At 38.7% G+C, this 17602-nt stretch overlaps 1 protein-coding gene across 5 annotated transcripts in view; it reads left to right on the top strand.

Annotated features, from left to right (window-relative positions):
* The window catches only part of CTNNA3 (catenin alpha 3), a 1374069-nt gene that overhangs the window by 1061228 nt on the left and 295239 nt on the right, over positions 1–17602 (top strand). For all 5 annotated transcript variants that reach the window (XM_070432843.1, XM_070432842.1, XM_070432840.1 and 2 more), the window contains one exon: positions 3609–3760. In XM_070432843.1, the coding sequence (XP_070288944.1) occupies positions 3609–3760 (152 nt within the window). The remainder of the gene's footprint in view (positions 1–3608; positions 3761–17602) is intronic.

Genomic DNA, 17602 nt, shown 5'->3' with positions numbered 1-17602 from the left:
ACAAGGTAATTTAAACTCACAGCTGACAATGTATTGACCAAAAGGCTACCTTTGTTTAATAAATCTATGCACCAAAGTTCAGAAGAGTTTATCCTACCTGGCCTTTCAATTGATTAGAGTGCATTTAGTTAAGGTATTTCCCTTTTGATCAATAATTGTATAACATGATGGTATATTATGTGTGAACCTTAATTTCTTGAAGCTTAGGTAGATTACAGATTCAAGACAGGTTTGTCAACTTGTTATTCCTTCTAAATTACCTTTAACTGGCTACTTCATTATATTCATTTTGTATTTTCTTGAAATCATTAAAAAGATTCACTCTCAGTCTGATCCAAGCAACCATATGTCCATAGTATGAGCAAAGCACACACACAGCTGATGTTTAAGCTAATGAAAAGAAAAATGCTTACATGTCAGCTTTGAATAGTTCGTTTATGCTATTAGAGTGAAAAAGTAGTAGTTTCCAGCTGTACTTCAGAAATTAAACACTTGCTTCTGAAAGATTTTATTTTAATTGGAGCCAATAGTAGTTTATTAGTAAAAAGCCCCAAGAGGAATTTAAATGTCATGTTGCAATACTGAAAAGGCTATTTTCCTTAAAATACCCTAAATCTTTCTCACATTATCTCACATGACAGTGAAACTAGACATTTACATGATCTTATGTTTGTCTTTCTTTTTTTTTTTCCTCTTTTTTTTTCCTTCAAGATCTACATAGGTAGATGATGGAAAAGTTCCATTATTGTAGAGATACAGTAACAGGTTGAAGATGTTGATAGAGTTAAATTATTGTCTGGCACACTTGTTTAGCAGGTGAGAAAAACTCCTTAGTAGGGAAGATGATGAATGACATTTTGTTAACAATAGGACATCATAGGTTTTGAGACCATAAATATGTTGAATGTTCTTATAAGCCCACATAAATATATTTTTGGAGTTTCCCAAGTGTGAACAAAACCTAAAACACATTGAAATGCATACCAAACATGATGCATTGTACCTACATTTTTGTGGCTTTTATATATTATACCAGAGGCCCGGTACATGAAATTCGTGCACTCAGGAGGGTCCCTCAGCCCAGCCTGTACCCTCTCACAGTTCAGGAGCCCTCGGGGGATGTCCATCTACTGGCTGAGGCCCACGGGCCTAAGATAGCAGTCAGACATCCTTAGCGCTGCTATGGAGGAAGGAGAGGCCCCTGCCGCCGCTGCTGTGCTCACCAGCCTGTGGAAGTGCACTGAGCACCAGGGGGCAGCTCCTGCGCTGAGCATCTCCCCCCTGGTGGTCAGTGCACATCATAGTGGTCATTTTACCATTCGGTCAGTTTGCATATTTGCCTTTGATTATATAGGATTATATTCATTTATTCATTAAATTACTCCATACAATTACTTATCTACTATATGCCAGGATAGGCACTGGGATACAAAAAGGAAAAAGACCATTGAGAAAATTTTAAACAGTGTTGTGACATGACTCATTCATAAAACAATTCATCAAGCATCTATTTGTGGCAGATACTGTTGTGCTAATGACAAGTAGGTTTTGTCAATAAGGTTATATTTAAAATGAGTCTAATGGATGAGAACTTAGGCAGGAGGGCTATGGTGAGAACTGAAGCAGAACATAATAGTGGCTAGAGGCAGTTGGCTAGAATTGGCAATGGATTTAAATATATTTATATGGTAGAGGGTATTGCACTTAGTGAACTTTGGAAATAGAGAGGGTGAAGATGAATGGGAGGTCAAAGAAGACATCTTCATTTTTTTCCAGAGATGACTTGACACCAAGATAGAAAATAGTAGCCCTAGTGGGTTTTGCTCAGTGGATAGAGTGTTGGCCTGCAGACTAAAGGGTCCCTAGTTTGATTCCAGTCAAGGGCACATGCCAGAGTTACTGGCTTTATCCCCAGGAGGGGGTGCAGGAGGCAGCCAATTGATGATTCTCTCTCATCATTGATGTTTCTATCTCTCTTTCCCTCTCCCTTCCTCTCTGAAATAATAATAATATTAATAATAATAATAATAAAAGATAGAAAATAGTAGAAAAATAGCATGTGTGTTTTTTTTTTTCAGGTAAAAAATGTGTTTAGGTAAAAAGAACTGGGGGTGTTACAGAAAATTCAGATATAATTTTTCAATGGACAGTTGGATATACAATCCTGAAATTCAGAAAAAATGATCAAGAATAGAGATATAGTTTGAAAATCACATTCATATGAATGGGAATTGTGGTGTGAGTGAGCTTCCTCCTCGGCTTTGTATCCCATCCACTGGAAGTAAGACACTGTTTGATGGAATCTCACTATAGAGTAGCATTATCTAGTAGAATTTTTTGTGATGATAGAAATGTTTCATATTTCCACTCTCAAAACAGTAGTTAATAGCTACACATGTCTGTTGAGCACTCAAAATGTGGTATGATTGAGGAACTGAATTTTAAATTCCATTTAACTTTAAGAAATTTAATTTTTAATAACCACATGTGGCCAGGTGCCACTTTTTATTGGACAGCGAGCCTAGAGAATGGACAAAGAGAAGAGCACGGTGGTTCATCCTGATGGATATAGTGGCTAAGAAGTAGGGTATAGCTGATACATTTTAGTAGGTGAAAAAATAGGGGGAACTAAATAATATATGAGTTTCCATGTATATCACCAACATTTACAGATAAAGGATTTCTATCTTTCAGGTTAGAATCATTGCTTTTATCTGCTTTTTTCCCCTCCATCTTCACGTGGCACAGAGATTACCTAAACATAATATAATACAGTATAGTGCTTTAGTGTAGTAGACACTCCATTCTGGCAGTCTGAGTTCAATCTCTCATGTATGTGTCAGCAGAATGACCCTGGGCAGGATTATTGAGTTCTCTGTGTCTTCGTCATTCAGCTATTAACCACAGATTAATACTTGGGTTGTTTTTTAAGAATCAATCACAGTGGACAATTAGAAAAGTGACTGAAATATAGTGTAGAGTTAATGAATGTTCTGAACAAAGATAATTTTTAAATCTTAATCAAAAAGACAATCTGGATTGGCCTTACTGATAGATGCATCCCTATACTCATTCAATGTTATGTTATTTTAGCTAGAAACATAAAGCATATAAGATCGGCGATTTTTTTTTTATTTGTTGATAGGGAAAAAAATCTTACCAAAGAAAGTTTACAGTATTTCTATTTTTCCTATGATACATAATTAGTATATATAATGAAGTTTTCTTCTATTTAGCAACTCAAATTATTTCATTAAATATCTTCATATTTACAATTTCAGCTGTTATTTATATCAATTCTTTTTGGGTTTTCTTGGGGCTCTTATTGGATAGGATGAGAAATGGTAACATGGTTCCAGGCTTGGCTAAAACCAAAAATGATATAAAGGAAAAAAGATAATCTTTAAAAATATTTCCATAAAATTGTTTCTTTTTTCATTGATTCTTTTAACTTTTTGGAAATTTCAAAATGTTTTGTCTCTCTACATTAAAAAAATAATTACAATTATATTAAATATGTATTTAAAAATAGGACTCTCCATTTTTTGGAAGGTTTAGAAATCAGAAAATATAAACAAGATAATCTTCTTCTCTTTCTTATCAAACAGCAATTCCTGAGTTTGTGACACAAGTGAATGTTGCCTCGGAAGCCCTAAATAAGAACTCTTTGGATGTGTTTGATGACAATCAATTTGTGGACATCTCAAAGAAGATCTATGATACAGTTCATGATATCAGATGTTCAGTCATGATGATTCGGGTAAGTTTGCTTTACCTTTCATTGAATTATTGCAACATTCGTTACCAGCTGGAATGCCTGGAATGCTTACAAGAAATGTTTTATTTCGATGCCATAAAGTCAATGCTGAAATCCATTAAAAATTGAGAAATGCATATGCATCCCCAAAGTCAGATCTACTGTCACAAGCAATACTTTTACTTGTGTATTTGGTTATAACTTATGCAAATGAGCACATTTAACGGCCCTGTGTGCAGAAATGATGGGATTCGTTGTATGCAGAATTTGTTGAACTGTCACATAGCATGATCAGGATCCAAAGAAAAATATAGTCATTTGCTTTCTTGTCTTGAGCAGAAAGGAAAGAATCTTTCTGATCGCTCTAGTGACATTGGTAGGAAAATGTGTTCACAAGAACTTATTTCTATGGCCAATCCCATTCATACTAGATCAGAGAATCACAGTCTTCTGTAATAAATATCACATGAAGCTGGGAGTTGTCTCTTTGGGGAAATAGGTGCCATCTTCCCAGGGGTATGTTTGCTTCCCAGGGATGAGCCATTGGTTGTGAGCACAGTGCATATACAGAGACCAGGACTATTTGTTTTTACTTAAATGTGAATGTGGATTATTTTCTACATGTTACTTAAAAAACAGTGGAAGTTCTTTGGGAAATGTACAGATAATGATATAGAGATACTTTATCTTAGGATAGGTTTATCTGGAAGCAGACACTGTGGTAAGGATTTGTGTTCACCATTAGTTTATTTAGGAACAAGTGAGACATTATTTAGGAACAGGTGAGACAGGGAAAGTGAGGCTGGAAAGGGAGGAAAGCAATAGGTATCTTTCTGAGTCACTATGGGCAACTGGGGGTTGTTACTGCTGGGGAAATTGGATGGGGGGTACTACAGACCGTGCCTCAGAATTATCTCAAAAATTCAATTTATCCACCTACTTATTTATTGGTGAAAGGTTACCTCTCTTTAGAGGTGTCACCAGAGCCTCCCACCTCAGCCAATCAAGCCCTTGCAGCCAAAATACACAACCTTCCAGCAGAGTGGCAGGTGCTTCAGTTGGAGGATTCAGCAAGACCCGCGAGTGAAATTATGTATGAGTAGAGTTCATTTTGAAAGCTCCTGGGTTTGACTGTTCTTGAGATTATAAGGTGGAACTAGAAGTGCCCCAGAGATGTGGGAGGAGCATCACTTGTATCCTGTGGGCCTTAATGTTATAGTTATGTTGCACTGAGTAGTCCAGAAAAATGGAATCATTCGGAGACCTTGTAAGAAAAGGGGTCAACAAAAGTCAAGGGGTTTGGCAGGCTGATGGAAGAAATCATAGAGAAAAACTAGAGATGTGATGATATAAGAGCGCCCTAACTGGTAGCTCATTGGTTAGAGCATCCACCCATGGAATGGAGGCTTTTGGGTTTGATTCCAACCAAGGACACTTACCTGGGATGCAGGCTCCATCTGCAGCCCAGGTTAGGGAGCGTGTGGGAGGCAACCAATTGATGTCTCTCTCTCATGTCCATATGTCTCTCTGTCTCTCCCCATCCCTTCCAAAAGATCAATGGAAAAAATAGCCTCAGGTGAGGATTAACAAACAAACAAACAATATATAAGATCTAGCTCTTCAGAGCTTGAGAAAACCTGGAAGCAAGCTAACTGTACATGTAAGAGAGAAACCTCAGGATGTACTATATGTGTGAGCAGCCTGGAAGTATTTGTTCATATGTGACTGAGAGCCATGTCCCTGGACCAGTGCTATGTCTGAACTGCAAACTATTTTTATCAAATACGTTCTTCTAACAAAGGATTTTACTTTACCCGTGTGCACTAGTGCACTAACAATAACCCAAAGTTGGAAGGATAGTTGGAACTAGGATAGGTAGAAACACTGAGAGTATGAAGACACATGAACTTTAGCAAAGAGTCTTAGCACAGTGAAACCCCTACATTTCCAGTGTCCTGGGTGGAGATTTGAGTAGATAAACCAGTGGGGTAGCGCAGGTGAACCAGTGTTGGGAATGCACATTTTTCTTGGGAAAGGGATTTTAAAAAAGTCTTATAGTGTCTCCCATTTGGATGTTGCATTATTTAAAAATATCCTTATTATCATAATGCCTCACTTATAGCACATTACATGATTTTGTCATCATTTTTATATACCCCTCATCTTGAGCATTCTGTAGGGCAGGAAAACAATTTATTGTAATTATTAATAGCCTTGGAGGGCAATACATTTTTCCATAGTCATCTCTTTTTTAAAGTAATTACTTCAGTTTATTTTAGCTTTTTCTCATATAATAATTTAGTATGTGGTGTTCTTTGCTAGTTCTTACTTAACTTTTCAACAAACTTCTCAAATGAGACTAACAAAAAGTATATTCTAATTAGGGCCTGTCCAGGGTTAAATAAAGTAGAAAACTTGGCCTTTATGTTATTGCTATTAATAGAGTCACCTGTTGTTAGCCTATTTTTCCGCCTCTTAAAAACCATGATTGGTGGATAGACAATGACTTTAAAAATGTATATTTTTACCCTGTTTTGGCCTGTATATTTCTTTTTTTTTTTTTTTTTAAATTAAATCTTTATTGTTCAGATTATTACATTTGTTCCTCTTTTTTCCCCCCATAACTCCCCTCCTTCCAGCTCCCACCCCACCCTCCACCCTCACTCCCCACCCACTGTGTTCATCCATAGGTGCATGATTTTTGTCCAGTCACTTCCCGCATCTCCCACACCCCTTTTTCCCCCAAGAATAGTCAGTCTATTCCCTTTCTATGTCCCTGATTCTATTATAATCACCAGTTCATTCTGTACATCAGGTTATTTATTCACTTGATTCTTAGATTCATTTGTTGATAGATGCATGTTTGTTGTTCATAATTTGTATCTTTACCTTTTTCTTCTTCTTCCTCTTCTTAAAGGATACCTTTCAGCATTTCATATAATACTGGTTTGGCGGTGATGAACTCCTTTAGCTTTTCCTTATCTGTGAAGCTCTTTATCTGACCTTCAATTCTGAATGATAGCTTTGCTGGATAAAGTAATCTTGGTTGTAGGTTCTTGGTATTCAGCACTTTGAATATTTCTTGCCATTCCCTTCTGGCCTGCAAAGTTTCTGTTGAGAAATCAGCTGACAGTCGTATGGGTATTCCCTTGTAGGTAATTGAGCCTCTTTCTCTTGCTGCTTTTAAGATTTTCTCTTTGTCTTTTGCTCTTGGCATTTTAATGATGATGTGTCTTGGTGTGGTCCTCTTTGGATTCCTTTTGTTTGGGGTTCTCTGCGCTTCTTGGACCTGTAAGTCCATTTCTTTCACCAGGTGGGGGAAGTTTTCTGCCATTATTTCTTGAAATAGGTTTTCAATATCTTGCTGTCTCTCATCTTCTGGCACTCCAATGACTCTGATATTAGACCGCTTAAAGCTGTCCCAGAGGCTCCTTACACTATCTTCACACTTTCGGATTCTTTTTTCATTTTGCTTTTCCAATTGGGTGTTTTTTGTCGAATCTTTGGTTTGATTATTGTACTCCTCTGGTCTGCTATTGGGTATAATATTCTTTATTTCAGTCCGTGTATGCTTACTTTCTAATTTCTTTATCGTAGCATCGAGGGTCTCATTAGTTTTCGTGAGGCTCTGCACAAATTTATGGCAAGCCCTCAAAATTGCGATTCTTAGCTCCATATCCTCCATTTCTGTCATGTTTTTTTTGTCTCCGCATCTTTTATGCTTTCTTGGTGCACCCCCTTGTGGTCTCTGTGCGCAGTCTTGTTCTAGCCAAGCCTTAATTGTTGTAGTTAACACTAGAGGGATTTGACCCCCAGGCCGACTGGCTATAGGAATCAGCTGTATGGAAAATGTCTGCCTTCTGGGGAGGCACTAATCCAGCCTTTGCCTGAGGCGATCGGCAAATGGCTGTGCGCAGGTTTTGGGCAGGGCGGGATCAACAGGGCGGGCGGAGGGAGCAGTTATGGCCATGCTCAGTCCCGTTCCCAGAGGCTCTGCTTCTCAGAACCCCGGCAGCCGCTGCAAACCTTGGAGAGAAAGCTGCCCTCAGGTCCCAACTGATGCCGGATAATCCCGCTTCTCCCGTTTGAGTCTGGGTCCCTAGATACTCGCCCGGATCTGGAGCCCAGAGTCTGAGACTCACTCCCGACAGAAAACGACAACCGCGCCCTCAGCCACCAGCCCGCTTTGCGCGCGCACCTCGGTACCTTTGTATTTTCCACACTGCGCCGCCTCTGAGCCTCGATTTGCTGTTCTCTTTCCTTCTAGTTGTAGAGTCTCTCTTCAGCCAGCCTTCCTGTGGTTCTGGGTGATGTCCGTTCAGTCTTTTAGTTGTATTTTTGAAATGGTTGTTTGCGGCAGCGGTCTCTGGTGTTTACCTACGCCGCCATCTTGCCCAACTTCCAAAAGTCTTGAATGAAGAAACAATGCCTGCCCTTCAGAAACAGCAAGTCCTGAACAAATATATGCAAAACCGCAGCTAAAGAAAGCCCTTCAGGTGCAGAAGAAACAAACTTGCCTCGGAAATCACCTCCCCTGAAGGCGCTAGAGGACCTTAGTGTACTTGGTGTGTTCTTGGGCTATTTGCCCCTAAATCTGTATATTTCTCCTCCATTTTGATTTCATGTGTTTGCTCTCGGTCCTAAATTTTGATCCAGTTAAACTTCATTGTATTTCTAAATGGTTTTTTATATAATTTATCATGTTGCTTTTACATTTGGTTGCTGAACATGCCTAAATTAGCATCGGGTAGAAAAATGAGATTATAATTTTAGTTCCTTCATATAGATTACTAATAAAACAAGTATCACATGATCTCACTTACATGTGGAATATAATGAACAAAATTAATTGATGAACAAATTAGATCCAGAGACATGGAAGAATGGAACAGACTGAAGAATCTCAGAGGGAAGGGGGTTGGGGGGTGGGAAGAGATTAACCAAGAATTTATATGCATATATGCATAATCCATGGACACAGACAATAGTGCAGTAGGCCTGGCGGGAAGGGGATAGGCAGATGGGAAGTGGAGGGGATCAGTGTGGGGAGAAAAGGGGGACATCTGTCATACTTCCAACAAAAAAATAAATTATTTATATATATAATATATATATTACTATCATGGCCCTTCATCTGACTATAATCTCTGCTAATAGCTCCAGATAAGGGTATTAACCCTTTGAGTGCCAACCAATATCCTAGGAACTATGCTAAAATTGCAAAGGCACTTTTGGTGATTTTACAGCAGTTTAGGAAAAAAATTATGAATCGCAAGTAAATGAAGTTACATATTCAAAAACTTAAGGAAACCTTTACTACATTGACATATTTAGCAATATCATCATCACTAATAAAAGCAGACTTAGACCTGGACGCCATTTCGAAGCTTTGATAGCGCTCCCGGCACTTTTGGCGAAAGACAGGAGGAGCGTGATCGCGCTCCCTGGCACTCTAGGGGTTAATATTAAGCACCCTTAGAATCTTATGTTCTGTCTAGCTGAGATCATATCAGTAAGCATATGGTTTGAAATAATTTTTTATTTATTTTGAGGTAGAGATATTTTTCCTTCAAACATACTTGAGGGTCAAATTATAAAACAGATAGTACTTGACGCCATGAAGATAGTCCAGAGGCCCATCTTCTCTGTCCCTGCATCGCCCCTCTTCGAGGCAGCCTCTTGGGATCCTCAACAGAACTTCTACAGGGATTCCTTGGAGGATGAGCCACACAGCTCTGTACTTGCTAATTGGATTAGAGGTCGAGAATAGAAGTCTAACTGAGGTGCACAATTAAAGAAAATCACTTTTTTCCCTCTTTGAGGACTGTCCTTTTGTCATAGATACAATTGATCTGGTACAACCATCTCTTTATAAGGTCAAATTTAATGCTGACCAATATCCTATTAATAATGCAAAGCATGTGAGGAGTATATCTAAAAAGTGTCAACACTAGGAGAATACATTTATAATTATGCAAGTTTGGGAAGGGATAGGCTATGATCTTGAGGATGTTTGTGAGTGTTGCAAAATCCTATCTTATCTCTGAATTTTCATGTATGTTCTTCAGTGCCCTTGAGACAATAAAATACTAACCTAAGTTCAGAGCCTGATATTTTATAAGCTGTGTAATAAAATTATGATTATATCTGCCTTTAATATTTATTTTGTTGAATAATTATTTTACAAATTTTTGGATTATTTTTTAAAGTTTTAAGATAAATACTGTGACATTTATTATTACTAATCTCTACACTATTTTAGCTTGTGGAAAATGAAGTTGTAGAGTAGGAAATATTAAATTTTTTTTCTATTTGGTGTTTCAAATCTATAAATAAATTTTATAGTTATTAGGAGCCCATCCATATATATAAAAGCCTAAGTGACCAAACAACTGAATGGCCAGTTGCTATGACACGCACTGACCACCAGGGGACAGACACTCAATGCAGGAGCTGCCCCCTGGTGATCAGTGCACTCCCACAGCCAACCTCCCATGGCTGGCCAACCTCCTGTGGTCCCTCCCCCCGGCTGGCCACCCCGCCCCCCATCACCTGCCAGGCCAAGGGACCCCACCTGTGCATGAATTCATGCACCGGGCCTCTAGTATAATATAATGATTAAGATTAAATCAAGAAACATATCTTACTGAACATGTTTCCTCCTTAATAAAATGAACTTGGTATTAAAACTACTTTAAAAGATTATTATACTTTTGAAATGAGCTAATAGAAATATATTAGTACTTAGTAAAAGTCTCTTATAAGAAGATAGCTGCTATGCTATCACCACTGTAAGTATACTATTATATTTACTGAAGCTGCCTATTATTTTTGCCTATTCTGTATTTGAATAATATTAACTATAGAAGCCATAGACCTATGTTCATAGAGCAACATGGAGTCAAAATTCAAAGAATAACTTGAGGGTGAGTTTCAGAACAAGTAATTACATTTTTCTCAATATACTGTTTATATAAGAAGAGACCTACATTTATTAACATTGGGTATTTGAAATATAGATTATCTAATGCAAATTGTGCTTTTGAATCTATATTACTTTAATTTAATATTAAAATTCTGCATTTATAAAAAATCCTCAGGGATATTTTTCCATTGATTTTTAGAAAAAATGGAAGGGAGCGGGAGAGACAGAAACTTCAATGTGAGAGAGACACATTGATTGGTTGCCTCTCGCACTTGCCTCGACCAGGGCCTGGAATTGTGCCTGCAACTGAGGGATGTGCCCTTGACTAGAATCGAACCCATGATCCTTCAGTCTAGGAGTCAATGCTCTATCCACTGAGCCAAACTGGGTAGGACTCTGCATTTGGTTTTTATTAACCTTGAAACATACACAAAGGACTCTCAGTGGCATTCTTTCTTTCTTCCTTTCTTCCTTTCTTCCTTCTTTTTCTTTTTCTTTTTTTCTTCTCCTCCGTCTCCGTCTCCTCCTCCTCCTCCTCCTCCTCCTCCTCCTCCTCCTCCCCCTACCCCTCCCCCTACCCCTACCCCTCCCCCTCCTTCTTCTCTTTTTCTTTTTCTTTTTCTTTTCCTAAATGGTGCCTAACCAGAAATAGAGAAAATTCAAAAAAAACAAATTAATTAGATTTTGAGAGAGTAACATGGGTGTCCAGCAATGAAATACCCTCAAAAAGAGTGGAAAAGTCAGCAAAAGTGCATCTTGCAACAGGTACCATTTAGAATGTAGATTTTGTATATTTTGTCTGTGAATTTCCACTTGTGATTCATCAAAAGCACATGGAAAATAGAGACACTTTGGAAAGCCAAATGAGCAGATGTTCAGGATCACCACTAAGTTTAGGTTTTCTGTTAGTTTTCTAACTTCATGTTTCAGGGAATAGGAACATATTTTCAATATCTCATTTGATGGAAATTTATTTTTGAAAAACAAATAAAAATAAATTTGGAAAATCTTTTGTGTCTAATTCTACTGTACCTATAGAAACAGATGTGTGGCTTTTACTGCAATTATATATCATTTCCTTAATTTCTATTATGTGCACTGTCATGATTTCTCTGAACTCCTTTCATTCTCCTTCATAACTTCTTTTCCTCTTGACTAAAGAAAATCCTTTTGCTTTATATGTCTTCTGGACCAAGCTGCTTTTTTGTCTCTCTGAAATTTCACATTAGAACTACTGAAGGAAAAGGCCCTGATTGTGTCAGTCACTAACTAGTGTAGAATTAGTCTTGTACAGTTAGAATTCTGTGGAATTAAGTGCAGAAATAAAAAAATAGCAAAAAAAATATTGTGTAAAATCAAAAGATATGCATTCAAGTCTGTTTTATGTGTTGTCATAGCTACTGTTATTTTACACGGTGTTGTTAGTTTCTTCACTGTAGGGGGAAATGAACGCATACTATTAAATTACTATTTTCAGCCATCATTGTGCTTAAAAATGAAGGATAAAATATTCTCCCTAAGATGAAGAACCAAATGAGAATGTCCATGCTTCAATGCAATGATATATAAACCAAGGTGGTCACGTGGGTGTACACATTTATCAAATTGTACACCTGAAGTTGCATGTATATTATGTTGATGAAGTTTCTTTTTAAAAAATAATGTTTTATCCACCAGCCAATATCTTAGAAAACAGTTTATTTTAACTAGGTAAAAGTCCTACCAAACTGTATTGATTAGGACTAATTAGGAAGGTGTGCATGGACTACTGAAAATGCTGACATTTAGAATATGGAAAAAAAACTAATATCTATCTACTTTACAACTGGCTGCTTGCCAAATATTTCTAATGTAGGGTTTCCTCTTTTGTTGATTTGTATTTCTCACATTTGTGAATCATCATGTGTTATCTTAGATCAGACCTTTTTATGACCCGTGGGCCAAATGTGGTCCACCATCTATTTTGTATGGCATATGGGTGAAGAATAGTTTTAATATTTTTAAATGGTTGAAAAAAAAATTGAAAGAAGAATACTATTTTTTGACAAATTAAATTATATGAAATTCTAATTTTAGGAATACAGCCACATTCACGTCTATATGGCTTTCTGTGCTACAGTGGTCAGGCAAGGTGGAGTATAGGCCAAGAGACTGCATGGCTCTCAAAACCTAAAACATTTACTGTCTGCCTTTAAGCTTGTCTTAAATATTCTGTTTCATCTCTTTACCAAAGTCCTCATTGGGTTTTCCAAGGATTCAGTCACCCCTTTATTCGTTTTTCCCTTTAAATCCAATTGTCCAAATTACTTGAATATTAAAATTGTCTTTTCTTCCAGCTTCCTTGTTTTCTTCCTAATCCCAGTCTTGGGCTCCAGGCTCCTTTCTCCATCCTCCTATCTGCCCTGAGGGCTTCTATTCTCCTACGCGCTCTAATTTTTAAATCCTTCTTTTATGTGTCAAACTAACTGCTTCTTTCTTTACAAATATCATATGTATACCCTGCTACTCTGCAAATAGAGTCCTTCAGTTACTCACCCTTCTCCAAAGGCTGTAAAGAACTTTTTATATTCTCCTTAGTATTTTGCATCATTCAATCAACAGGTAAAATTAAATTTAGGCTACCCTTTGATTAACCTACCTTTTAAAATTCCATTTTTGAGGTTTATGTGATATTGAAATTCATCAACTTTATTCAACCATTTTACTTGTTCTTTTCTTTAAGTTATAGTAGTAACAATTTGTCCAAAGATTACTGGATTATAATTGAGTTTTCATAAAATTAGTATTTGCTAAGTGAGTTTAACATACAGTGAAGGAAGGTGAGTATATGCCTTGGTTTCCTTAGGAGAAATTTGGATTATACCCCCCTTTACTGTCAAAAGTATCCAATTGGGATGATAAATTATGTTCATTCTAGTTTCTGGGCCTTGAATATAATGCTTGAGGCCAGTGCTGCACCCCACCCACTGGGAGACATTCTGCAGTGTGCAGGCACTAATGATCACAGTTCCTTATCAGGCCAGGGTTTCCAACCACAGGGAACACCTGCTCTCTGTGGGCCTAACTTATCAAATGGTAGCTTCCTCTCTCCTTGCTTTGCAGACCCTTTGTTGACTGCGGAGAATCTATTCAGGCGCCCTTTCAAATTTATTTCCCCTATAAAGGCTTTACTCCTTTTCATTTAAGCAGATTTCCTGCATTCATCTTAGTCACTCTACTCCTCATGCTCACAGGACTCTTGCCAGGGAGTCCCAGATAAAACACTGTTCTTTTTGGAAGTGACAGGACTCCTTTATAGTGTCAGAACCAGTTGGTAAAGAAGCCAGTTACCAGGGGGGCTTTTTAGGGGAACTTAATAAAAGACCCATAGCAATGTAACCTTAGCTTTATATGCAAATTGAAATCAAAGGTTAGTGGGAAGAATTCTGTAGTGAGGCTCATGCTGTTTTCTCTGAAGCCAGAGTTGACGGTAAGGGAAAGCAGACTGTGTGGCACTGGTCAGCAAGTGCTGACATTGTGTGCTCTCAGCACACTTCATGGCCTTCCCTCTGTGTACAGTACTCGGAGAGACTTTGGACTAAGGGAACAGAGGTGACTAGGGTAGGAAAGAGTGTTCATTGAGAAGCATGTTGGTTTAGCAACAAAGCAGGAGTCAGTGATCTCTGTTGCTCCTGCTGGGAGAAAAATGCTCAGCTTGAAGTCATACTGGGAAGTGCTCTTTCACCAAAGAGTCAAAGCCACTGGACTGGCAGGAGAGTCCATGGTCAAAAAGGCTTTGAGGCAGCCTGCGCTCAGAGACCTCTACACAAGTGCTGCTCAGGGTCTTTGACTCAAAAAGTAGCTGAGTATAAGAAACCAAGCATCTCTCTTTGAAAATGCCTTCAGGGGAAATGCCTAGTATTGTGAATAGAAGAATATTATGGCAAAGATGTTTAGCTGTGGAATCGAAAGAGATTTTGTATTATTGCTTGTTTCTGATAACTTCATTATTAAGTGATTTTTTATCAATTATTATAAACTAGAGGCCCGGTGCACAAAAATTTGTGCACTCGGGGTGGGGGGGAGGTCCCTCAGCCCAGCCTGTGCTCTCTTGCACTGTGAGACCCCTTGGGGGATGACCACCTGCTGGCTTAGGCCTTCTCCCCGGGGGATTGGGCCTAAGCTGACAATCAGACATCCCTCTGGCAGCCCGGCAGCACTTGGGGGATGTCCACTTGCCAGCGGGGAGCAGACCTAATCTGCAGTCAGACATCCTTAGCGCTGCTGAGGAGGCAGGAGAGGCTCCCACCACCACCGCTGTACTGGCAGCCATCAGCCTGGCTTGTGGCTGAGCAGAGCTCCTCCATGTGGGAGCTCACTGACCACCAGAGGGCAGCTCCTGCATTGAGCGTCTGCCCCCTGGTGGTCAGTGTGTGTCATAGTGACCAGTCATTCCCAGTCTTTCTGCTGTTAGGGTCAGTTTGCATATTACCCTTTTACTATATAGGATAGAGGCCTGGTGCATGGGTGGGGGCCGGCTGGTTTGCCGTGAAGGGTGTCCCGGATCAGGGTGGGGGTCCCTCTTGGGTGCCTGGCCAGCCTGGGTGAGGGGCTGATGGCTATTTGCAGCTGGTCACACCCCCTTCGGGGGGGGGGGGGGGTCCCCACTGGGGTGCCTGGCCAGTCTGGATGAGGGGCTAAAGGTTTTCAGGCTGGCCAAGCCCGCAGGCAACTGAAGCTCTCAGCCTCTCCTTTTTTTCTTATTCTGGGATTTATTTACCTTCTATAATTGAAACTTTGTTGCCGCTCCAGCTCCGAGGCCATGGCCTGCTGAAAGCAGGTATCTGGGGTTTGTTTAGCTTCTAAAATTGCAACTTTGTTGCTTAGGGTGGAGCTCAGAGCCCGGCCACAGCAGGGAGGAAACTTGGCTTCCTCCATCACTGGAGCAAGCAAGCCTCCTGCTCGCTTCAGCTGCGTGGCAGCCAGCCGACATCTTGGTTGGCAGTTCATTTGCATATCTCGCTGATTAGCCAATGCGAAGCGTAGCGGAGGTACGGTTAATTTCAATCTTTGTCTTTGTTAGATAGGATAAACTTGCATTAGTAATTGAATACATTAGTAAATTTGTAGCAAATATTAAATCTAGTACGTTTTTATTACTTTATATTTTGTTTTTATCTTAAAAAAATCTTATGGTGTGCTGATCACTTACCTCAAATAAGTTGTTTAGTTTTTTGCCTACATTTCAAAAGTAATTTTTGGGAAGTTAAGAATTTACTAGAGAAAAGAATCTGAAAAATACAATTTATAAAATGACAACTCTTAGAAGAGAGACTTTGGTGTAACTAATAGGAGAGAGATGGGGAATTTTATATTTGCAGTACTTGTAAAGTAAATGATGGTGTTTTGAAGGGAGACATATTCCGGAGTTTGATAGCAAAAGGTCTGTAAGTGAAATGCTGCAATTGTGGTCACACACTGATGGGGGGAGTCACAGGATGGGATCCAGGGTTTCCAGGCACCTGGTTCAGGACATTTTCCTTGACTCAGGAGAAGGAAACAGCCCAATGTCCTTACAAAGCTGTGGCCCTTCTACTTCACTGACTTCCCTTTTTTGACCGATCAGTTATAAACACATAAATTCCCCAAATCACTTTTTGGGCAATTTGTTGAAGAGCACTTAGCATACAACTCTTTTCCTTGCTCCTTCCCATTGGGACACACAGCCCTCCTGCTTTTCCTCCAATTCCCCAGGCTTGCCTGCACCTTGGCATCTTTCCACTGAGAGATGCTTTCTCCAAGACTCTGCACAACAGACTTCTTTAGCCAGATCTATCATTACCTTATATAACATTCTGCATCGATCCCAAATAGAATCATATAAAAAAATAGCATCTCCCACTTAATAGCCCTCTATCTTGTCACACAAGTTTATGTTTGTATAGTGTTCATAATGACAAATATGTACTTTTTAAAAATATTGTCTGTTTCCTCATATGACAATATATGGGGAAACAGACAATATTCTACATTTCATGAGAATGTAGGCTACATGAAAGAAAGGGTTTTTAGACCTTTAAGGTAAAAGCAGATGTTGGATTTCTTACAATTACGTAAATTGATTGATTTGGTTGCCAAATATGACATTTGTTTGATGCATCATCACTGGACCTCACGGAATTAAGGGCAAGGACAATGTTACTCATTGTATTTTATATTACAAAAGCGATTGACAATAGGAAACTAACTGGATAAATACTTCACAAAGAATTAAAATTTACTTGATATTTGGTTTAAGATGGGTTTGAAAGTAACAAGGATTTCTACTAAGTATTGCACTTTGGGTCACAATGTTATCATAAATGCACAGGCAGGTCTGTGTCGATGCTGTTTGTCCCAGTATGAGCTTTGATAATGTTAGCTACATGTAGCTGTCTTAAATAAAAGTCCTGCATTTTACCTGTGCAGGTGACAAGATCTCTCTTTAAAGGTGATAACTATTGTAGAACAGTTCTGATGAGACTTTTTAATTATATGCATTAGCTCTTGGATTGTGGAAGAAAAAAGACCCTTGAGGATGGAGTATGTGGAACTCGCTGAAGTACATTTTATGTACATCATCTCGCATTATCAGTCCCTTGGTGGTATAAGCCCCGAAAAAATCACAATTATCCACAAATTCAATGATTAAAATGTGTTTTATACTGTATTATATTGCAGTGTTTGGAACAGAAGTCAGAAATTTAATTAAAGTCATAAAATACAGAAAGATACTGTAACAAAAATTATTTCTAACCCTTAAAAGATGGCTGTAAAATACATTTTAACCAGTCTATAGTGGTCTGTTTACTAAAATATATGTAAATAAAACCAGGGATTTTTGCACATACTTTATTATTACTAAAATCAGTGGCTTAGGAATACATTCAGAGCACCTGTTT

The sequence above is a fragment of the Myotis yumanensis genome, unplaced genomic scaffold (genome assembly GCF_028538775.1).
Source record: "Myotis yumanensis isolate MYYU_CA2020_CCGP unplaced genomic scaffold, mMyoYum1.0.hap1 SCAF_13, whole genome shotgun sequence".
NCBI lineage: Eukaryota > Metazoa > Chordata > Mammalia > Chiroptera > Vespertilionidae > Myotis > Myotis yumanensis.
This window is presented reverse-complemented; position numbering and strand designations above follow the sequence as displayed.